This window comes from Crocodylus porosus, unplaced genomic scaffold, assembly GCF_001723895.1.
Source record: "Crocodylus porosus isolate Cpor-Errol unplaced genomic scaffold, CroPor_comp1, whole genome shotgun sequence".
NCBI classification, from domain to species: domain Eukaryota; kingdom Metazoa; phylum Chordata; order Crocodylia; family Crocodylidae; genus Crocodylus; species Crocodylus porosus.
The window spans coordinates 2810818-2833879 of record NW_017728919.1 but is presented as its reverse complement, the minus strand read 5'-3'; the positions used below and the strand labels follow the sequence as shown (position 1 = coordinate 2833879).

Genomic DNA, 23062 nt, shown 5'->3' with positions numbered 1-23062 from the left:
CCGCCCCCTTTGGAAGACACCACTGTCATTGGCTGGACGTCTCTAGCGTGTGACCAATGACAAGCCGGCGCTAAGGGAACGGCACTATGGTCTGCCCGGAGCCAATCGCGAGCCGCGATACTGGGGAAACCCTATCACTGGGCTGCTGGACGGGTCCGGAGCCGTGCCGGGATGCGGAGGGAAGAGGAGGGGCCCTGGAGCCAGCGGGTGAGGGCAGGGCAGGGCACCGACCACTGGCCCCCGAGGCGGGCCTGCCCTGAGGGGCTGCGGCGAGAGCGGGGGGGGGCGGAGGAAGCAACTTTCCTTGGGCCGGAGGCTGCAGACGCAGCTCGGGGCCGGGCCCAGCGCCGCTCGGCGACGAGACCATTTCCGTGTCTGTGTCCTCTGCAGCGCCGCGCACACGTCCCCTGGGAGTCGACCAGCACGCCCCAACACCGCGGCCTCGCTGACTCTTCCGGACACCTGTCTCTGCACGGCGCAGCAGTGGAAGAGACTAGAAGCCCCTTGTTCCGTCGCAGCAGGTTCCTTAAGAACAAGAAGAGCATTGAAGGGATCCAGCGGAGCCGCGCACAGGCAGGGGGAAATGGCCCCGCTGCATGCCCGACCCAGGAGACGGCCGCGGAGGTGGCATCCCACACAGCTCTGGGACAGCTGGTGCGCACACAGGGCAAGAACATAGCCCGAGGGTTGCAGATGGATTTGTCCAGCACCGACTTGGCTCGAAACATTTCCAATAAGTCCTTCTCAGCTAGCCACGAGCCAAATGCAAGAGGCAGCAGGTATCTCAAGAAAAGCTCTGTGCTTGATGGAAGAGTGACGCTACATACTAGCTGTTCCAAGAGGGAAGAAAGCAACCAGCCCATCGAAAAGAAAGCACCAGTTAAAGCCCGGTTTGATTTAGACAGCGATGAGGAGGAAATGAGAGTGTTATTAGGGAGTTCTTTGGCATTTTCCAGTGACAATAAGGATCGGAAAGATAGCACCCATAATGCTAAACATTGTGAAAAGGTAACAAATGAGCTTCATTTGACTAAACACTTTTATTTACCTTTTATGAAATGACATTTTAAAGTGCCAGACTTGATAACTAGTTAACAGTAGGAGAAAACAGTATTTTTAAAGTGGATATGTAACCAACCCACTGTTATGAGGTGCAAGATCATGTCAGTCTACGTGTGGCTTGCTCTAAATGACACTCTTGTTGTCTGGTTATTTAGTATTATCATTATCATGTACTGCTAGGTTTAGTACCTAAAGCTTGAAAGTGGGTTAAATAATTACTAACTGTCTCTTCCAAGTCCTTCTTAAAGACTAAACTCAAGACTTCCCCTGGAACACCTCTTCTGCCTCATAGACCACCTTCACAGACAAGTGTATTTAGCGCACCTTCCCCCTGTACCGAAAGTTCTCAGGAAAGGAATCATCGTAGAACTCGCCCCCAGGCTTCCTCCTCGTCTGACAGAAACTCACCAAATCAGATATCCCTGTCTGAGAGATGTGAAATAAAGTCTTTGGATGAATTGTTTTCAAGAGCAAGCAGCACACAAAATTCAATCAGTGAAAGCTCCGATGGTGAGTATTTTGAAGTTCACTTTTAAGTGACGTTTTGTTTAGAATACCGTTGATTGTAGTACATACAGATACCAAACTAGGGTGAACACCCATATTTCCATACTTCTCACATCAATACTTCCATAAACAAGTCATATAGACGCCTAAATCCTGCTCAAAAGGATTGAGACTTGCTTCAACTATACTGCATCATATTTTTCTTCAGTTTTTGTTAGGCATAGGAATTTTCTTTGCTTGGCCAATTTGATGGCATTTTGATCAATTCCAAAATTTCAGGGAACAGTCTTTGATCAATGGACAGAACCTTAATAGGACTCAATGAAACTATGAAAAACAGAAATGGGAAACACAGAGCTAGTTGGCTGTGGTTAGCAGAACTGGCAGATTCTTTCCATCTCCTCCAACTGCGATAGGCCAAGAGAGCCATTTGGTGGCATGCCTTAACATCTTTTGTCACGGCAATACTTGTGTCACAGCTTTGCTCACCCTCCCACAGTGTTGATCCTATTGAGCAAAGATAAGTGTGATGTAGGGGAAGAAGAAAACTTTAGTGCAACTTTTCTGATTTGATCATTTGTCATTCTATTACAGACTTCAGAGTAAATATTTTAAGCCTTGATGAGTTGGCACCAAGCATTTCATGCAAGAGAGAAGACTTGCAACAAAAGGTCAGCAATAAATCCTTCACATTACACAGGAGTGATTTATTTCATTTTATTAAACAATAGAGATGCTCTGAAAACAACAGCCTCCGTTTCATTAATAATCTGTGTAGCAAGAAGAGCTTCCACAGAACATGGACCGACCAAATGTGTACTGTTTGAGGTCATAGTCACCGAGTTTCATTGGTTTCCTTTAATAAGATGTGTAAATGGCTACAATTAATTTTTTTGGTTGGTTGCATTTCAAAGAGGGTTTACTTATTTCGTACTAAAAGCGTAAGTCTGGCCAATAGAAGCAGCAACCAAGCAATTTAATGAATTCACCTTTCCAAGTGTTATTGTGATGACCCTTCTCCTTGCGTTTGTTTTTTTCCCCCCAACAGAAGACAGACACTACAAAAGTTAAAAAATCAGATGTGGAAAAAGGAATAAATGTCTTTCAGGCAAATAGTGATCAACTTCCCCTCAAAGTGAGGAGTGCAGGAATGCGTACAAATATTGATTTTGACAGTGATATTGAAGAGGGAATTGGAACCGAAGCTGAAATCTCTGAGCATTTAAGTGGAATTTCTGAAAACTTTCCTAGCCTTCAACAGGATGTTTTTGAACCTACTGAGAGCACTGTTCATTCAGAATATTCTGAAAACTTTGAAAAATCTGTTTCTGCAATAGTATCTGGGACAACAAACAGGAGGTCTCCGTCTGAAACACTGATGGAACACCCTAATAGCTCTGTACATTCCAGAGAAACTCACTCTCTTTCATTGTCATCATCTCTGTCTAATAAAAAATGGCATGGCACAGTAAACAGAGTAATGGTGAAAGAAACTGCAGTTCAGACAGCTGATTTTCCATTCACCTACTGCTGGTCAAAAAGTAAGTTCTCATTCATTTCTGTGTAATATAGAAATCTAACTTCTGTCCTTTCAGTTCAGTTACTGTGCTGCCTAAGTGATCCAAAGGATCCTCTTTAATATATCAGACAATGCAATTAGCCATATATACAAAAGATACCATGGGTGTTAGTTCCAGACAAAACAGCCCATAAACTCCAACTGTTGTTACTATGGGAAACAGAGAAGGAGGTTAGACAAACCTCTTCCGAGAGGCTGACCTTTGTGGCAGAGCCTGGCTCACAACAGGCCTCCTGGCATTCTCAGACATGACTTTTAACAACTGAAATACAAAACAAAGTTACTGAAGTGACCTGCCACCTTTAACACCCTTTTTCAGTGTCCGCTATGCCTATAGTTATTGGCTTCCTGTAAAATAGAGATTCTGCTGATACAGCAAACGTTATGGTGATCCCATCACCTCAAGTGAGAGAGCAGCCTGAGGTGATACCAGCATGCTTCAGAATCAGTCTTGTGGGCAGAGAGTCCTGCTTCATGTCCTGAACAAATTCTAGGGAGAATTACTTTGAGAGAGAGTGAATATTGCACAATTTTAGCATTCAGACGTGTTTCTGATTTGAAACCTTTTCTGTCACATTTCTGTCCTCTACATAGTGGATGGCACAGCAATCCTTGGGCCAACTGCTGGACACAGCTACCTGGATCCAATACCTGTTGCCAGTCATGTTGTCAGCATGGATATGGTAGAAGGTACTGTAAAACACAAATTTACTCAGTTCTGTTAAAACCAAGCTATGAAGTAGAATGCTGTAATATCCTTACACAAGCTGTTCAGCATTTACTTTTTAGAATAAAATATTGTCCTGTCTTTCATTTGCAGCCCTGACGGCATACAGTCCTGCTGTGTTTGTTTTAAATGACATGTTAAAACAGCACTTAATGCTGACACAGCAGTTTGTAGAAACCTTCCACCATCTTCATTTATCCCTTGTGGAGTCACTGGAGCATGAGAACTTTCGCTATCACACACTGGAAGAAGCTAAGGAGGTAACTGCAGTGGGCTATAAATGGACTGTGATTTAAAGCAAAAATGTATTTCCTAAACTAGATCGACACAAAACATGTCATACAAGAGTGATTCTTGTTCCCTTTTAGATTAAAATCTATTCTCTTTTAGATTAAACCCACACAGTACATAGTATATAGCACAGGTAGAAAACGTCAAGTTTGGAGGAGTAGAAATACACAGGTAAATTGCATGCAGAAAGCTTAAGTTCATGTAAGTGATATATAGCTATTCAGCAAATTACAAACTGTTCCCTTCACTGTTCCCCACAGTTTGGGGAGAAATAATTTCTCTCAGTGGATTCAAGGCACTGTACTAATCATTAAATGTGGACCAGTGTCACCTAGTGGATCCTGTGCCTCTTAAGTTATAAAAGACGAGGCTCTTGCACACAATTTACATACACAATATAGCCAAAAAATCATTAAGACTGTGACACAAACCTTAGGTTAGAAATACCACAATTAAAACCGTGCGCACAAGTGAATTTTCTCATTCTCCCCACCCTTCCCATCCCTGGACCATTTAGTACATGAGAGAGAGCAATTCACTGAATGGTCCTGATAGAGCTGGGGTGGGGTGGGGTGGGGAGGGACATGAAAAGTGCTCAGTGCATACCGGTTCTCTTGAGACTGTGCCTGTGAAACTGACAAGTGTACATTAGTGTACATTGACAGATTGTTTTTCAACACTTAACTTTGCTGATTTGGGAAAAGTTCCACACAGAAAATAAAGGGTATGTCTGTGAAACCACAGCCAACCCATTGCTAAGTTTCAAAATCTTGCTAATGCACAAAGTTGTCTAATACACAATGTTAACAAGATGCATTTTACCCCAGCCTTGTTATTTGAAACAGCCCAGCTAAAGCAATTCAGTTTTCTCACTGACCCATGAGCCTGGGGTAGACATTTATCAGTGTGAACAACTGAAGTTTGGCAGATGTAAGCAAATGCGAGCGAGGACTTTGATGAAAAGCATTTGGACAACCTTAATTACAGAAGTGCTGCACAATCTGCCTGTAATAACGCTACGTCCTAGGGCAGTGGTTCTCAACCTTTTTAGACTCACAACCCCCTGCCATAACTTTCATGGACTGAGCAGTACTCACTCAGTTTCAGAGGCAGTGAGAGCAAAGGAGCAGCTGGGCAGGGAGAACCTGAGCCTGCACTTATCTCCTCACACCTTGAGGTACCCTTCAGAGGCACACTAGGATGCTTTAGCACCCTGGCTGAGAAGCACTGCTCTAGGGAATCCAGTTCAGATAGAAGTTGCCATTGTGTTGGGTGCCATATAAAGATACCATTGTTATCCCAAAGACCTTCTGTGTAAGAACTGTATGTTCCCTGTACATGGGCCAGATGTCTCTTACACCCCAATGCAATAGCTACAAAGGAAACCACAGTTTCTGATGCAAGACTGAATATACAGAAAGGCTGCAAAGCAACCGTCTTGTCTTCAGCACTAAATGGTGTTTGAGTATTAACCAAATCTCTTGTTTCTTTGCAGTACATCAGGAGTCACAAATCCCCACCTCTGACAACTGAACAAGCATTAGAAGAAGTTAAGAAAGTACAAGAACAGTAACTGCTTTGACAGACTTTTCCTAAGTGAATTTTAACCAATGTTTTTTTGTCACGAGTAGGATTTCCAGTTACAAGTCTCAAACTGAAGCAAGACTTTCATGCAACATGTAGAAAAGGACAATACTAGCGAGTTGTTTTGTACCCGGTGCATCGACATGTGTGCTTTACTGCAGAGTAGGCTAATTTGCTGCACAGTAAAACATCACCATCTACATGTGCAGCAGTGCCAGGCCACAGTAAACTAATCAACTCTGCCATAAGATAGTACTGTCGTACCATCTTATGACAGGGTCATTTACTGCAGTTAAACACGCATGTAGATGCTGACTGCAGGTGTAAATAGGACCCAGTCAGCCCAGCCAGCCAAGGACCAGACTCTTGCCTGCTGCCTAGACACATGGCTCTGCAGTTCAGCACCACTGTGCCCCAGCAAGCCCCTCTGCTGCCACTCGTAGCCCAGGCCTGACCTCCATGCCTCCTGCTAGCCCAGGCTCAAATTGCTGCTATCCCAGGTGCACATGTAGATGCCATGCCCAGGAATAGTTTACTCCAACTCAAAAAGCTCCAGAATTTATTGCTTCGCATTAAATTGAACATATAGACACACCAAGTAAGAATTCACCCCAGCTGCAATATATCGTTAGATACAGAGGTTACATTCTGTCCCTGGAAACTACCAATCCAATAGACATAAATTACTTTGGTTTTTACTACTTAAAAATCTTCAGTGTATATTAGCCTTGATTATGTTAAAAAAAAAACAAAAAACAAAAAAAACAGTTAAAACCTAATGAGCAAGCAAACAGGTGATTGTTAAGGGGTATCAACAGCCTTTGTGTTACAAGTCACAGTATAACCCATGTTTAATAACCCAAACCAGTGGTATTAAGAAGTGTGAAAAAAGCAGAAGTACTCCTTAAAATTAGGAACACAGGACTGGAAAGGACTTCCTGGGCTGCCAAATCCAGGTGCCTAATTAGGACAATGTGGGTGCATCCACATGTGCAATTGATATGATACAATAAATGCCCAAGCTGTTTGAGCCGGAGGAAACCGCTACTGGGCACAGCATCTACATGCTTACCCAAAACAGCAGCAATTTGAGCCAGGGTGGAGCAGGCCCCCAGCTGGCCGGGCTGACCAGGTGCAATTTAGGCCTGCAGTCAGTGTCCACACGTGCGTTTCAGTGCAAGTTACTTTGCCACATTATCTTACACTCGAGTTAATTTACCGCACACTAAACACAAGTGCACATGTAGATGGTAACACTCTACCATGGAGCTAATTAGTCAACTCTGCAGTAAAGCGCACATGTAGATAGATGCACTTAAACTACTCATACAACTTGGCCTCTAAAATTATTTGTTAAAACAACCCTTGTTATAAAACACTTGCTCCAAAGGTCAAAGCAACTCCTAGGCAACTGGAAAATACTTGGTATACAGGATAAAAGGCAACCCATTTACTTTGAAAAATGAGCTAAAGCTAATTTTTGTTTGTTTGTTTGTTTTTGTTTTTAATAAAAAGTGTTTATTGGAGGGCAAAACAGTAAAATTCACAAGTTGGTAACATACAGATGTCTTAGGCCGATTCACAGACAGTTACAGTTCCACAGCTACAGTAAGTCTAGAAGAGACAGATATTTCACCATATTGGACTGCATGGTTTAAGAGGGTTTCTGCTGTATAAACAAATGACTTTGGAAAGAGGTTACCACCAAGCAGACCTCTTGAGTAGATGTGCAGTGTAATGATCTAACATCTTAAGCTGGTGGTGTCTGGAAACAATTTAGTTACAAAAGCATTTTAAAGGAGGTTTCCAGGAATGCTTCACACTTAGAAATTTGTGAAATGGGGGAAAAACAGGTTCTCTTCTATTGAACTAATTTTAGCTTTTATTCAAGGGTATATACAAAAATATAAAAAGCTTAAAGAATGTCTTTCATTACAAAGCATCAAACATCCCTTAGAGCACTTGGATGGCTAAAACAGTTAACCCTTTATGTTCCGAGTAGAGTTGTGACTGCAGCAGCTGGTGTGTAGGGGCTCTAAGTTGTATAGTAGATTCTAATAAGCTCATACAGTGCTCATAGGTCACCTGTACTGGAACAAGGTGCTTGTCTCCCCATTTAGACATTAGGATACACTGCTCAGCATCAGTCTGACTTGTTCCCAAGGCAGCACCCCTCCACTTCAAATAGAATTAACCTTTGAGAGAAATAAACATACATTATGGAACTAGAGACATGGAACCATATCAGATAATGTCTGTATTCCACAGGAATGAGTGGATCACAATCCTGGACCAGAGATAGCTTAACAGGGATTTAGTCCTAGTATAAAATGGGTAACTTTTTTACTTTAAAACTGCAGAATAAATGGGCATTTCTGAACTTGCTAGACATGTCATGGTGATCACTGGCCTTTTTAAAATGCTAAACAAAGTGGAGTACATGTCATAGCTTTCCTTTTTAAAAGCTAATTATCTTAATGGTCACTTCCTCCAGACATTAATCCTGATTTATACAAGTTTAATGATTTGTAGAAGATGCAAGACATCTTTCTCCAGGTATTTCAGGGAGTCTTATTCAGGTGGTGGAGGATCTTGGGTGTCACGCTTCGCTGAAACAACAGGGAAAAAATTCTTATACATTCTGCAATTAGTCTTGGTTGGCTGAGGAAAATGCATCTTGAGAGGAGGGCTCCATTTAAAAATGGTAGTTTTCCCCACTGTGTGTGGTGCTTGCGTGGATTTCGTTACATAGATACCCTCCAAGCTATGGAAAGAAATGATTTCTCGTTTTGCATGCCCAATTTCTTGCACGTCCTCACTGACTGCTATTTAGATGCATTTGTCGTGAGTCTCTGTCCCGCTCCCATTCACAAAATGAAGTTTCCATCCTACACAAAACATCTATTACAGCTACCTGGCTTGCTTGCAAGTTTTCGTGAGCCTTTACTAGAGATGCGTATTAGTTCCCAGTCTCAGAAAGGGGACAAAATATGACAGCCAACTCAAACAGGGCCAGGCAATAACCCTGGCCTGTCTATCACCACCCATAACAGCCATCCTTCCCTTGCTGCCTTGATAGACACTACTCACTGCCCCCTAAGTTACTGCTGTATTTTAACCTTCAGAAAATAAGGTTGAATGACAAACTGTCTGGCAACCACTATCACACACAAGAGCTGGCTTGAACAGAGGTGGGATAGTTTCGGAATGGAAGGAAGAGAGTCACACAAATTCCTAAAGTGCAGACATCCCAAATTAGCTTAATTTAGAAAATTCATAGATAACTCCTACAATAGCCACCATGGTTTAATGCAAGTTGCATATACTGAGAAAAGTTCTTAGCTAGGAATGTGCTGGAGACACTCAGAGAACATCATTTACTTACCTATCATAGTTAAAAAAGATGAATACCTACTATTAGAAATTGGTTTATTATTAGTTATTAACCTTTCGATTTGCTACACAAACTGTATGAGGATTGACAGTGTAAGGAAACCTTTGCCAAACATGCTAACATAGCCATCATGGAAACAATAAAAGGATAACCAAGACCTTTCCAGATTTTTCAAGAAGTTCACTTACATTCATCTCTGGCCTTCATGCGTGCAATAAACGAGTAGCTTTTATTTCTTCGGTAGTTCTCATATGGGTCATCTAGGGCAACTCCCACACCCTTATATTGATCCCATTTGTCTCTGATATCCCCTCCTTTAATTGGGTCCTGGATTCCTTGCTCCTTAGCTCCCAGTCCACCAGATCCACTCCATCCTATTAGAAGGAGGAAAGAAAGAAGGAAAGAAAGAAAAGTGCACACCATGGATAAGCATCTTAAGGATTTTAACAAATACCTCACTGAACTGTACAGGAAGGTATTTTGGAAACAAAAAAATAAGATCGATATAGCCCAAGTCTGTAGATAGTTTTAAACAATAATTCAGATGCACTAACTGTCCCACTAGCCTCAAGTGTGTTAACTTCAAGATCTGCTACATGGGGAATAAACCAGAGCCCTAAGGAAAACACCAAGCACCAGAAGAGTGCAACAGGTCCCATCTCCCCACTTAATGTAGTGGCACTTTATCAGTTACAGTCAACACCTGGGAGAGGTGAGTCCACTTGCTGCTAATTCCATGCCACAACCCTGGGTTCTCTAGAAAGGAAGAAGAAAGTCTACACCATCCACGTACCTGAGAATCTGCCCCCGGGTTTACAAATTACGAAGTAGACAAAATTACATCTAAAAGGGCAGAGCTATACAAATGGAAATACAGACTTTGCAGGCAAAAAGGTGGACTGCAAGATTTGGCATTGTAACATGCCAGTTTTCATCCTTGCTGTACATGGACAATAGCAGCACTTCTCTACTTGTAGAGCTATAGGGAGGATAGATCAAATACTGAGGCGCTCACACACTGTAAATAGGTTTTAAAGTACTTAAATAGCTGTAATAAAATAGTGATAATTATGCTGTTTTTGACAAAAGCTATTAAAAGAAGCACCTTATGATAAAAAGTCCTAAGGCAACCTGCAGTTTTCAGCTTTTTTTCAGCCACAAATAAGGAAGATAATAGAAGCAGTTAACCTGATTTACTGTTAGCAAGTGCAAAAGAGGAAGGTGGAGATAATGACCCCGCTCTGAAGTGCCCATGACTGGAGAGTTGCACCAGCTATCTCCAGAACTCCTGAGATTCAAGACATAACTTACCCATTTTCACCAACATTTGATGCCCTTTATTTTCTTCTCCAAGTCTTGATTCAGGTATAGGAGGCCCAGAGCTGGAGCCCAAACCAGCAGCAGAACTAAAGGAGAACACATGTCAGATTTTCTTATTGTTATCCCTTTGCCTTACTGTGCTAGAACAAACCATGCAAGTTTCCTGTTATGTAAACTTCAATAGCCATCATCACCTTTGAGAAGCTATGACATAAGGAGTCCTGTTGCAACATGTCACATGCAACCCACCACCCAAATCAGCAGATACTGAATCCCAAATCCCACTGCTCTCTCAAGAGTAACTCAAGGGTCCAGAGTATCCCTCTTCCTTTCTGTTACATAGCTGGTTTTGTTTGTTTTACATCCTGGGAGTAAAAAAGTAGCAACCACAAAGAATTACGGAGTAACTTTATTCTCTCTCAGTGTATGTTATACTACGGTATGGTACAGTTCATACAAGTTGAATTCTTAAATCAGCCTCAAATTCTACCCTTTCTATCCAATATATCATTTAATATAAAAAAACAAAACAAAGCATGAGAGACGTCCCAGGTCAACCTCAAAAGGTAAATCGTTAAACCCAACCCAAAGAAAACCTTACGGAGGAGTAGGACTCCGAGATCGGGATCGGTGCCGCCTTCCAGGGGAGTAAGATTTTGATCTCGATCTTGATCGTGACCTTGACCTTGACCGGCTGCGAGAAGAGCGGGACCTGCTCCTACTTCTGGAATGACAGGATGGGTGAAATCTATTACCTTTCTTTTATGTATAGGAGTGCTAAAGCATTTTTTTTTTAAACTTTTTCTACTTGCTTCCTAGTTTTTGTTAGTCACTTGTAAAGTTAATAAAGTAACACCAGTCTTAAAAAAAAAATGCATCTAAGAGCTGGAAAAGTTAGCATCAAAATCTATGTTTTGAATGAACACAATCTAGAATGAACACACTATTTTAAATACTCAAATTGCCAGCTTCACTTGCTTGAGTAAATCCCAGTGACCTTAAGGAACTTATGGTCAACTTAAGTAAGTATCTTAAGATTCTTAACTGTGGTCTCCTGAAGAAGGCACTTCACGTTCCAGAATTTTCCATCTACATTCACAAGCCACATAAAAGAACTGTTTAAGAGAGACACTGGGAACATGATCTAAAGTTGCAGTCCCAAAACTAGTGTTTGGACACATTGCCCATGAGACTCTTGATGCTGTTTATAGTCACAGGATATTCTGCTCTCTACAGATTCTTCAGACTGACGGGGTGGGAAGATGTGATGCTTCCCACAGTGCGTTCCCGGGTCAGAGTTGTTGACCACTGGGCCAGGAAGGCCTGGGGACTACTGCTCTAGAGTAACAGGAGTGGGAATCAGGAAATCTTATGTTCTAGTTGCATGGAACTCTACCACTGGACTTATCACCTCTCTTTACCCACCTTAGTGTGGTAACATTTACTTTCCTACCTCCAAACAGATTATTGTACAGGTCTTCATCAAATAGCATACTGTATAAAAACAGCATATGAGATTTAGATAAGTTATTTCTGATGGGTTCTTGCTTGGTCTTACCTGGACTGTGATCGGGAATACGATCGTGATCGGGAGCAAGATCGAGATCGGGATCTTGAGTAAGAGCCAGATGACTTTGAAGATCTTGAATTAGACCGGGAGGAGGAGCGACCTCGACTCTTGGACCTACTGCGAGACCGAGAGGGCCCACTGCGCGGGGAACAAAAAACAAGCCATATGAGCCGTTTTAACAATATGTATTTTCAGTCAAACTGAGATGGAAACATACTATTTTGCTAACAACCCGTTTAAGTCAAAAGGTGTCAGGGTGGCAAACATGTTGTTTTTCTACGTCTTAGACAACCCAAACTCCCCAAAATTAAGGCTTATCACCCCAGCACATAGAGAAAACAACTCCAATAGACAATGAATTGGAGGCATGAGCAGCAGTCTTTAAATGGATACAGGTAGACATAGTTAGCTGTGTTAGTCTGAAGTCAAGCAGATGGCAGGGAAAACTTGCACCTTGCATATTAACCTCTGTATCACAAGCTTGTGAGAGCCCAGGCTCACTTCATCAGATGCTGTGAAAGGACATGCACAGAGCAGTCTACATAAAAAGTGGAGAGAGATTAGAATACAAAAGCCAGGATGGGAGCAAAGTGAGGGGAGAGGTGGTAGGGGGAAGCAGTGCTGGGAGAGGCAAACTGGAGGCCAGGGGAAAAGATCTCTCACCTGTTTCTCTTCTCCTGGCCTTTCCTCCGTCTAGCTCTCATTTTAGCTCTGAAGAACTCATACAGGCCATTCTGTTCCCAGCCTTCACTGCAATAAGCCAACACCACACAGAATCAGTCTGTGAAAACTGCATTGCCATGAAACACAGGTCAGAATACTCCCTATATTTTTAGAGAATAAGGGGCTTGGGAAAGAGGCGGCACTCTCAGAGAAAGAGCAAACACCATGAAGTTTAATACATAATGTAAAGCACTTATTTTCAGCATTAGAACTAAGTTATAGGCGAAGGAAGGGAGAGGCATTTCTTGATTTGAGACAGTTTCTTAGGGCATTTTCCTTATCACATTGTTAGCTATACCTACTCTTACCTGTTTCTAGGCCTGTCATGAGATGGTGGACTATAAAACGCCTCAACCGCAGCCAGTAGTCTCTCACTGGGGGGCATTGGGGGTGGAAGACGTATATCTTTAGGATCTAAAGGTTTATACTCGTGATCTTCAAGCTGCCAGACACAAAACAAGTTACAAATAAATATACCTAGAAAGACTCAACTGCTTAGGAACTGTCTCGTTCATTACTGGATTACAAACTGTCTACAAAATAAATAAAAGGTCCTACACATGGCCCAGCACTTGTCTTTTACAGGGCAGCAGATACAAACTCCAGTGACATTCACAACATTTAGGATGTCAGGACATTTGCTGGGATTTCCAAATAGATACCATGCAATTCTAATCAATATGCCCACATATCATCACAGCACCTAAAAGGAGGCCTCAGAGACAGTGATGTGCCCTGAGAATAACAGAAGTCATATATCTATGAATCTGTCCAGAACACTGAGCATCAATATCACTGATAAAAGGCACAGATCCAATTTAGCTCCCTAGGAGTCTCCATTGCCTACAGTTCAAGTTCTGATGCTTTTATTGTAGCTTTAACTTAAATATAAAAAGTGATCCATCTTCACAGAAGAGTTTAAGACTAGCAGTAACCACGTGTGGCCAGAGAGGGACTTGATGATTCCTCCATACTCCTATAAATGATTATGGACTACTGTTTTGTAAATTACAGGTAATATTTTAAAAAGCACTTCAGTGACTTTGGTGCTTAAACCTTATTCACTTTCACTGAGTCTTAGGCACTTGACAATGTTATCCTGTCACCATTGCACAGCTAGTTCTATTTTTGGTATTTTCTTATGTATCCTGTGCCAATCCTGTCTGACGCATCCTGTATGGAAAACATACTGAACTGAAGGAATAAATGTCTGTTTTACCCTGCCCCTAAAATGAACGGCAGTAAGTCTGATCTTTTAACCCTCTGGTCAGGTCTATTATCAGCCACTTACTTTCACAAGAGGAGCCATAAGTCCAGCAGGAAGATCAAAGTAGGGGACATTTGGCACCAAACTGGGATCATCATGGTTCACGTGAGGGGGACCTTGTCGCCTCATGTGAGGAGGCTGCCCATTAAATCCATGTGGCGGAGGCCCAAAATCAGGGTGCTGTGGCCCACCCCAAGGAGGATGCTCACTGATTCCAGGATGAGGCAGTCTATGTCCAGGGTGGTGATGAGGCGGTCCAATTTCTGCACAAGGGAGAAAGTAAAGAAACTTTAAATTTCCGTTTACAGTAAAAAGCAGGAAGGAGAGGGAGCAGACAGGAGATCCCCTGGCCACATACATTAGTCCTAAAAAAAAAATCTTACTAGGTGGAAAGCTTACAAACTACTGGAAGGAACAGAAGAGAGAGCAAGAGCCTACTGCAGGTTCATCCTCATGAAGCAACTGCAGCCTCTCACCCTCTTCACCTACAGCAGCTACTCACAGAGTCAAGAGCGGATTTCACAAACTAAACCCCTATCACTCTGTGGTCCCAAGAGTTTGGAAAGGTCACAGTAAAAGTGGCCCCAAAAGAAAGTCATTTGCACTTGGCAAGGAAGGCACCTACAGCCTGTTTCCCAGCCCTGAATATATCATTGCAATTTAGCATCAATGCAATGGATGTTGAGTTTTCTTCTTCCTTATCCAATCAATCTACGCAAAGAAACAAACATAACAGAAGTGAGTTCACATGAGTATGACATCCAAGAGCTCTGTTACAGGTGCTTTTCAAAATAAAGGAGAGAAAATATACCTGTTAAAACAGATAAATAAGTTGTCTCAGCCTGATCCCTAATGGACAAAATGGCTGGCTTTTGAGAGTGCCAGGCTTGGTACGGCACACCCTGCTAGGCCCATTGTGAACGGCATGGGAGACCCAGGACCGGAACAGCAGAGGGTGCTGCAGGACAGAACTGAGCCTCACTGGCAGACCTTGATAGGAGAAATCTGCACAGTGACTACTCAGCTTGAGCCAGTGCTAATAGTCTGTCGTTTCCATTAGCACTAGAACACAGTTCAAAATGAAGCAGTAAGAAACTTCCATGCCGTTTTCAGACTCCATAAACATTTGATAACGGAAGCTCCAGTTCATCACTAGAACCCAACACAAAGATCAACTTTTGGGGTTTAGAGTTCTTATTTTCCATAGCTTAGGCTGCTCTGCCACATTATATTCAGGCAGAGCTCCAATACATTTCAAGAGATGGTCTAAGGCTGCAATAGCTTCTCTATTACTGGAAACATTAAAAACAAAAACAGCCTTGAATTTAAAATACGTCACGGTCAACTACTGCACATGAAGGAGGAGTTAATCCACGGAAGACCTTCGAGCTATGCTATCAAGAAATTCGAAGTAAGGGCCACTGGCTTCAAACATGACAAATCTGAAAATACACAATGAATTTGCAGACAGAGCTTGACCAGAGCTGCACTGGCATCTGGACACATGCAGCTACCACTCTTCTGAAGAAACAGGGGTGCAAATTTCTGCTGAACACAACAAGGATTTGTTATAGGTTCCAAACATCCACTACCTCTTAGGGAAGGAAGGACTGAAAAGCAGCAGGCAAACTCGAGGCAGCTACAGCCTATACATACAACAGCAGTTTCTCAGCCTCTAACAGCCGAACACTTCAGGGAGAACTATGCCAGTCCATGACTGATGTGTCCTCGTTCCAAAAAAAAAAAAAAAAAAAAAAAAAGAAAAAAATTTTACAACAGCAATCAGCATCGTGACACAGGAGACCCTGCTTGAGTACACACTTTACCTTGAGGAAAGTCCCCCTGGGGATAATCAAAACGATGAGGATAAGGAGGCCTTTCAAAGGGATGGCGAGGTGGGAAATCATCCTGCATGAAACGAGGTGGGAAGCGGTTGAAATTATGTGGATGCGGGGGCTGGTTGAATTGGGGATGTTGCTGATGTGGAGGGAATGGGCCTCTGAAGTGGGGTGGCCGTTGCATTCGAAATGGAGGTTCCCTTTGACCCCCACCCCATGGAGGCTGCTCATGCTGGTTGTTCCATGGGGCTTCAAACTGGCTGTTCCAATTAGGATCTGGTTGGTTATTCCAAGGGGTGTCTCGCTGATTATTCCATCCTTGGTCTCTCTGCTCATTCCACATTCCTTCATGGTTGTTGTTCCACGGAGGGCAGTGAGGAGGCCCCTGGTGGTGAGGGTAAGGAGGCTGGTCATAAGGCTATAAAAATAAAGAATGTAATAAAAACAGTCTATTTTTAAACTAAATGTTGCCTAGAACGTAAATGCTACATGTGCAGTGAGGAGACAGAATGCCTGTGTGTGTGTGAAGACTGTAAATTAGGAGGAGTCAAAAAGGAATTTTGGAAGAAAAAGTGAAGTGGATTTACCAGCGTGCTCATTTTCACTGACCTAAATGGCTTTGTATCTTGCCAGTAGCCTGTCTTCTCCCAAATGAAGGATACCAGCTATGAACCCTGGGCCAGACCTTGCTCTTTAACTTTATTCCAAACTTTGGAAATGGACTTCTAACATAACCAGCTTCTAGCCTTCTACTATTGTGGTGTTCTTGCTAAGCAACTCCCAACCTCCCCACCTCCAACATTCAGCCAAGCCTGGGTCATTCACATACTTTTCAACATCTAAAGTTACACATTTGGTACCTGTTGTTGACCCCAGGGTGCAACAGGGTGAGGCTGGTCAAACCAGGGTGGTTTATTTGGAGGTATCTGATCATGAGATCCAGGGCCACGAGGTCCAGAAGCTGATGGATCTTGCACTCCAGCTCCCGATGTATCATACTCTGTAGAACCAGCTAAAGGAAGCTGAGGCTTACCATCATCTGTAACAAATCAGAGACTGCTGTAAGCACCTCATATATACAGCTTAGTCCATTTAAAAATAGGCTGGACACGAGGATAAACACGTAAAAGAGTTCTGATCTCAGTTTATGTAGCATTTGCGCTTCCTATTTATACAGACTTTTGGACCAAATTAAATACTTTTTTACTTTGATCTTTTAGTTTCTCTAATAACAGTGCTAAACACCTACAACGGTCACTGAATACAGATGGATTTTTGCAAATGCAGCACCTGAGGTATTTGTTTGATAGAAGACAGAAACAACCGTGTCTGATTTCTATGAAATCACGCATTACCAAAGCACCCACCAGTGTATTAATATAGCTAAAAGCTAAATAAATGAGAAGACGCGGTTTTAACTACAGGATAACAACAGAGATGGAAGATAATGGGAACAACCTCAGGTTCATAACTTATGCAATCTACTAAAACTTTGTATTTCAGTAACAGCCAACACCCACAACGGAACTGAGTCAGACTGTACTATGCACTGCACAAAACAGATGCAAGCATTTTTAGGGTGATGTTTTACACGATAAGAAGTCAGTCTAGCATTGCAGTCCACTATCTAGACAAACAGAATCTTCAGACAGTCACCAACCAGCATCATAGCGGATCTGTACCTGTTTGTGCGACTGGGGCAACTGGAGGAGCTGGAGCCGGAGTTGGTGCTGGAGCTGGAGCCGGGGGTGTTGCTTTTACCTCGCTCTCTAGTGGTGGTATTTGTATTTGCTGCTGTTGCTGCTGCTGTGTTAAACTGCTGACAAATTCTTCATGTTGTGTCTTCAGGTTTTGTATCTGCTGCTGAAAGGCTACCTGCACAGGCTGCACTACTGTTGCATATTCTGTCATCAAGTTTGCCTAACAACAGGAAACAAATTAAGACAAGCATTTCAGAGTTTACTGCTGCAGCCAACACAGACTACCACCATCCTCAGTCAGTCACTCACTCAAAAGTACCATAACACATAATTTCAGCAAGTCGACAAGAATACATCAATAACTATTATTAGTCAGTTAATAAGCCCACGTTATGATTGACAAGTGCAGTGGTATCTCCCCTTTTGCGCACACACTGACTTATCCAAGAGCTGGATGTTACTGGCCTTCAGCCTGATCATCACAAGAAAGAGGTCAGTGGAACTATGCCAGGCATCACAGAACACACTGCTAACAATAACCAGGAAAAGGAAGGAAGGGACTATGGAGAACAGAATGTTTGGCAACATGCGGAAGGTTATCAACAAAACATACAAGCCCAGAGAGCAGAACTGGGACTAGAAGTGGTGATGGAAAAGGACTACAGAAGGTGACAAAGGAAGGAATTAAGAAAGGAGCATGATCAGAACTGTTTAATGACATGCTACATTTAGCTACTGAACAATATGCTATGTTACGTTTATAGTCAAGTAACACAAATTCACAATAAAAACTATAGAAGATTTTTTCAAAATGTATACACAACACACCTTTCAAAGTAGTAGCATATGCATTGCATAAAACATGTCTGCAATTTATTTAAATTACAAAAATATACTACACTTTCTGTGGCTAACCTGGTATTGGCCAAGTCCAAGAGCTGGGCTCTGCAACTGCTGAATAATTGATTCATCAAAATAGCCATTTTTCTCCCACAGCTGAAGGAGCTGTACAAATTCAGGAAGGGAAAATTTTATTGCATGGTGACAGAAAGACAAAAGAAAGTTAGAGGGAAGTATATTACATGTTTATAACTTCACCACCAGAGTCTCTACCTCATTTGGTTAATAAATACTAGAACAAATTTCAATACTAGCGGTGGATTTCCTGTCACTAGCAATTTTTAAATCAAAACTGGGCATTTTTCTTAGACGCTCTGCTCTAGTGAAAACAAAAGTTAATTCCAGAAAATTGTAGAGCCTGTCTGAGCCAGAGGTCAAACTACATGATCACAACAGTTCCTTGCACTATTACTTATGAATTTTTCCAGCACTGAAATGTAAAGCTCAAATTAACGTAAAAAAAACTACTTACTCTGGCAATTTTCTGCTGCTTATCCTCTTCCACAGCTAAAAAGCTGGTACAGTATATAGGCACAACCACCTTCTGTAAGGCAGCCAGAAGGTCCCGTGCTTGCTTTCGCTGGCTATAAAAAGGAAGAAAGACTGTCAATGTTTCACTATACTATTAAGCAAGTTACAACACCCAGTGTTCCCATTCTAGCATGCCAAACAGACACCTATAGTTAGTAACCCGTCTCTATATAATGAATAGGATTCTTCACATTTGTACCACCTCAGCAAAACACCCTCAGCTGGGAACAACATACAATAATGGTTGTAAAAATTGAATTCAGTCTTTACCACCACTTTCTTTGCACCAATTATACTTATTTACATTCTGTTGAATATGACAGGAATATACAGATGAAGAATGTAAAAAGGTGCCCATTCCAACTAAAGACATCTCTAGTGGGGAGATCCCTGACTTTCCATCAAACTCACCAAAACAGCAAATTGAAGAACTTAGCTTTATTCTTACCAGTGGTGCAATACATCATTAATTAGATAGATTAAATGTAATCGAAGCTCAAAGTGGGCTCCTTCTGCTGTTATACGATTTCGCAGATGCCCAGCCATCAGTTCACAGTGTGCAGGAGACTTTGCATTACTAAACATCCAGTTCTTGCCAGCCTTGGAATCAACCAATTAAAGTGTTTTAAGTTAGCCAAACTTGTTCACACTGTACAGACTTCATTAAAAAAAAAAAAAAAAAAAAAAAAAAAACCAAAAAAACCCAAAAAACCCCAAACCTCTTCTTGCAGGGATAACTGCAGGAAGGCAAAAATTCTTAGACAACAGACTATGATACAAGCTGCACAATTAAATAAAAAGAAATGTTAAAAATCACACACAATGAAATTAAAGATCTGTGAAACTAGAGATGAATGAAAGGTTTAGTACAGGTTATGATAACACTCAGTGGTTGTTTGGCTTAAAATTTTGGTTGCTGAATTCTGTCCAGCATTAGATTTCCCCATTGCTCCCCAAGGTGTTAGGCTGTTTTGTCCCCTTTTGCCCTTGGTCATTTCTCCAAACGCAATCAATTGCTAAATCTGGGCCCCTCAACCCCCTCAGTAGAGATTTTTAGCAGACTTCCAGAGCTTAACGAGCCTTCCCAGTTGTACTATGAACTAGGGACTGACAGCATCTTTAATTAGCAATCCCGCCCCATCTGCTGTTTCAACACCTCAAGGTTGGTGGTGCAGGTTACAGGCTGTCACTGTGCACTGAGAGCTGCCAACAAGCTGCCCATGAGCAGAAGAGACAGTTTATGACACCACATGAAATTAACAACAGCAGCCCAATCTTTTTACATTAAAACAATCTCCTCGCACTATCTGCCTCTGCACTCACAACAAGTGAGAGCAAATCACCTCTGAAGGCAAAAGTTTAGATGCTTACTTACTGAGATTGCATCTTTTGTACACGTATCAATTATCGGCTGCAACAAATTGTCAAATTCATTCATATCTAGCTGGGTCTCCTCCAAGACTTTCTGCATTTGTTGTTCAATTGCAAGGGCTACTGCTGACGTAACTTGCTCCTGAAAAAAAAGGTGCATTTTAATACACCCTATATTCTTTGGGCACAAAAACTCAACAGAAACGTTCAAATCACGTTAGCCACAGTAAATTCCCTTTAGAGGCCGGTATTTTCTATTCACAGTGGAAAAAACATAGCTCTTTTTCAGCTCATTATCACCATCTCCTCTCCCTGGTTTACCATGAGAAAACCTCCCAGTCACTCCAGCCCAGGGGCAGGCAATTATTTCAGGCAGAGGGCTGCTTACTGAGTTTTGGCAAGCCACAGAGGGCGGCAACATGACAGGCAGCCAGGGGCAGATAAATATTTTTTTTTTTTTAATTTCGGAGGGGCCCCGTGAGACAGAATGGCCTGGCAGGCTGCAGTGTGTGTGCCCCTGCTCTAGCAGGAAACAAATAAGGACCTCTCAAATGTTGCTGAAGGCCTAACATAAGCCCATACTCTCTCTCCAGGGAACCTTCAGCGAGGTAGGCCCCCTGCACCTTTAACAAAGAACCAGCACTCCTAAAGTAACACTTGTGAACCTTTCATCTTGGCCCCAAATCAGTATTTAAACACAAAATGTAGCATTTCATGCTTGGATGTGTAGTCATAGATTTCATAGACATCAGGGCTGGAAGGGACCTTGGAAGATCGAGTCCAGCCCCCTGTCCAAGGGGCCGGAAGTCGGCTGGGGTCATAGGATCCCAGCAAAATAAACATTCAAATGCGTCTTGACGGTATTCAAAGTAAGTGCTTGAATCACCTCCGGCGGCAGTCTATTCCAGACCTTAAGGGCTTGGAAAGTAAAGAAGTTTTTCCTTATGTCCAGCCTGAAATGGTCATGGAGGAGTTTGTGACCATTCGACCCTGTCATCCCTTGGGGTGCTCTGGTGAACAGACGTTCCCCCAGATCCTGGTGAGCACCCCTGATAAACTTACAGACAGCCACCATATCACCCCTGAGCCTGTGCTCTTCTGGGCCAAAGAGTCCCATGGCTCTCAGCCTCTCATCATAAAGTCCATTTTCCAGACCTCTGATCATGCACGTGGCTTTTCTCTGGACTCTCTCAAGCTTCTCCACATCCTTTTTGAATTGTGAAGCCCAAAACTGGACACAGTCCTGACAAGCCACAGCACTATGTCCAAGTTGAAGACAACTGCAACTCGCTCCAGCTTATGGAGGACCACTGTGGTCTTCACACTCCTGGTGAATTATAAATGGGGTCTCAACAAAGCAATGGCTAGTTACCTCTGCTCTACAGAGTCTATTATTTGTCCTGCAGCGGATACCATACGTGAAGTGATGCCAGCTCATATCGTCTGCCACTCACAAGACACTAAGTTTCCTCATTCGGGTCATCATTCCAAGCCATGCACACCTTGTACCCACACAACTGCTGCCTGGAGCACCTGCAGGATTCACAAGTCGTCTCAAGCCTACCTGTCTCATCGCAAGGAGGTGCTGCTCTTGCTGCTGCAGGTTCCACTGGCTCTGCTGAATGAGCTCCTCAACAGAGGGTGCCCCCTGAGGAGCTGGGATAGCAGCCGGCGGGGGAAGCGACGGCTGTGACAAAGGCTGGATCTGTGCAGTGGTTTCAATATCTTGTGTTTGTTTGCACAACACTAACAGGAAGAAAACACTTACTTTCAAGATAAAAGCCATAAGAGACATCCCTCTTAAAACCGCGTACAGCCCAAAAAACACGGACTGTTCCCACGCTGGCTCCACGAGCCAAACTGCCCTTTCTCTCTCCCAACAGGAAAGGGGAGGTTAAACTGTGACGTGCTCCCAGCCGTTTAATTCAGTTCCATTTGTAAAGCGCTCTGGTCAGGCCAAAACCAGCTTTCCAGAAAAGCAGCACAGGTACATTTGTGAACACGTTTTTGGACTCAGGGAGCTGCCGCGGCGTCTCCAAAGATGCGCGTGACAGGCAAGGTAGTGGACGCGACAGCACCAGGCGTGCGCCTGAGCCAGGGCCCAAAGTGCCAGCTGCGACCAGGCAACTGCCGGGCCCTGGCCGCGGATCCCCCGGGCTGCGCCTGCACCAGCCACCCCGTGAGCGGGGCCGCCCCGCCGCACTCACGCTGCTGCTGCTCCAGCGCCAGCTTGTACTTGTAGTAGCCGTAGAAGTCACCGCCGAAGAGGAACGAGAACTTGGGGTTTTCTTTCTGCTTCTCCATCGTCATCTTCTCGAACTCAGGCCCGTTCCGCGCCACGAATTGCGCCAGCTTGTCGATCACGTTCCGCAGCTCCTGGTCTGCAGCCAGAAACAGGGTGGCTCGACCGCGCTCACCGGCCGGGCCCGGCCACCCCCGCCCGCTCACTCAGTCAGCCACCCTCGCCTCGCCCGGCCCCGCGGCCCCCGCGCCCCTCACCGTCGGGGGGTAGCGGCATCTCCATGGCGGCGGCGAGGGAACGAGGCGCTGCAGCCCCGCGACCCCGCTAGGCCCGAGTGGCCGGAAGTGCCGCGAAAGACTTAACGGCGCTGGGCGCCGCGCTTTACGGCCCCGTCGCTATAGAAACGAGGTCACGTCCGCGCGCCCTACCCCGCCCTGCGCTTGCGTCACAGCGCAC

The 23062-nt window shown here is 43.5% G+C and overlaps 2 protein-coding genes across 5 annotated transcripts; one reads left to right on the top strand and one right to left on the bottom strand.

Moving 5' to 3' along the window:
* Nucleotides 1–134: 134 nt before the first annotated feature.
* On the top strand, nucleotides 135–8130 carry CUNH19orf44 (chromosome unknown C19orf44 homolog). The gene is made up of 8 exons (XM_019538392.1): nucleotides 135–207; nucleotides 391–1008; nucleotides 1299–1572; nucleotides 2164–2240; nucleotides 2618–3110; nucleotides 3743–3838; nucleotides 3969–4135; nucleotides 5662–8130. The coding sequence occupies exons 1-8, from the start codon at nucleotides 172–174 to the stop codon at nucleotides 5737–5739; spliced, it is 1839 nt and encodes a 612-aa protein (XP_019393937.1). The 5' UTR covers nucleotides 135–171; the 3' UTR covers nucleotides 5740–8130.
* On the bottom strand, nucleotides 3718–22978 carry CHERP (calcium homeostasis endoplasmic reticulum protein). 4 transcript variants are annotated; one of them, XM_019538389.1, is made up of 18 exons: nucleotides 22864–22978; nucleotides 22572–22745; nucleotides 21929–22110; nucleotides 20369–20506; nucleotides 19442–19593; nucleotides 18935–19046; nucleotides 18478–18567; nucleotides 17545–17782; nucleotides 16723–16901; nucleotides 15851–16280; nucleotides 14049–14287; nucleotides 13066–13199; nucleotides 12698–12784; nucleotides 12023–12172; nucleotides 11066–11188; nucleotides 10456–10550; nucleotides 9333–9518; nucleotides 3718–3841 (listed from the first exon to the last, which is right to left on the bottom strand). In XM_019538389.1, the coding sequence occupies exons 1-18, from the start codon at nucleotides 22886–22888 to the stop codon at nucleotides 3810–3812; spliced, it is 2766 nt and encodes a 921-aa protein (XP_019393934.1). In that variant the 5' UTR covers nucleotides 22889–22978; the 3' UTR covers nucleotides 3718–3809. The 4 variants fall into 4 exon arrangements, with proteins under 4 accessions (XP_019393934.1, XP_019393933.1, XP_019393936.1 ...); XM_019538388.1 differs by lacking the exon at nucleotides 3718–3841 and adding an exon at nucleotides 7643–8359; XM_019538391.1 differs by lacking the exon at nucleotides 3718–3841 and adding an exon at nucleotides 7643–7945 and having other exon boundaries at nucleotides 22864–22977.
* Nucleotides 22979–23062: the final 84 nt, after the last annotated feature.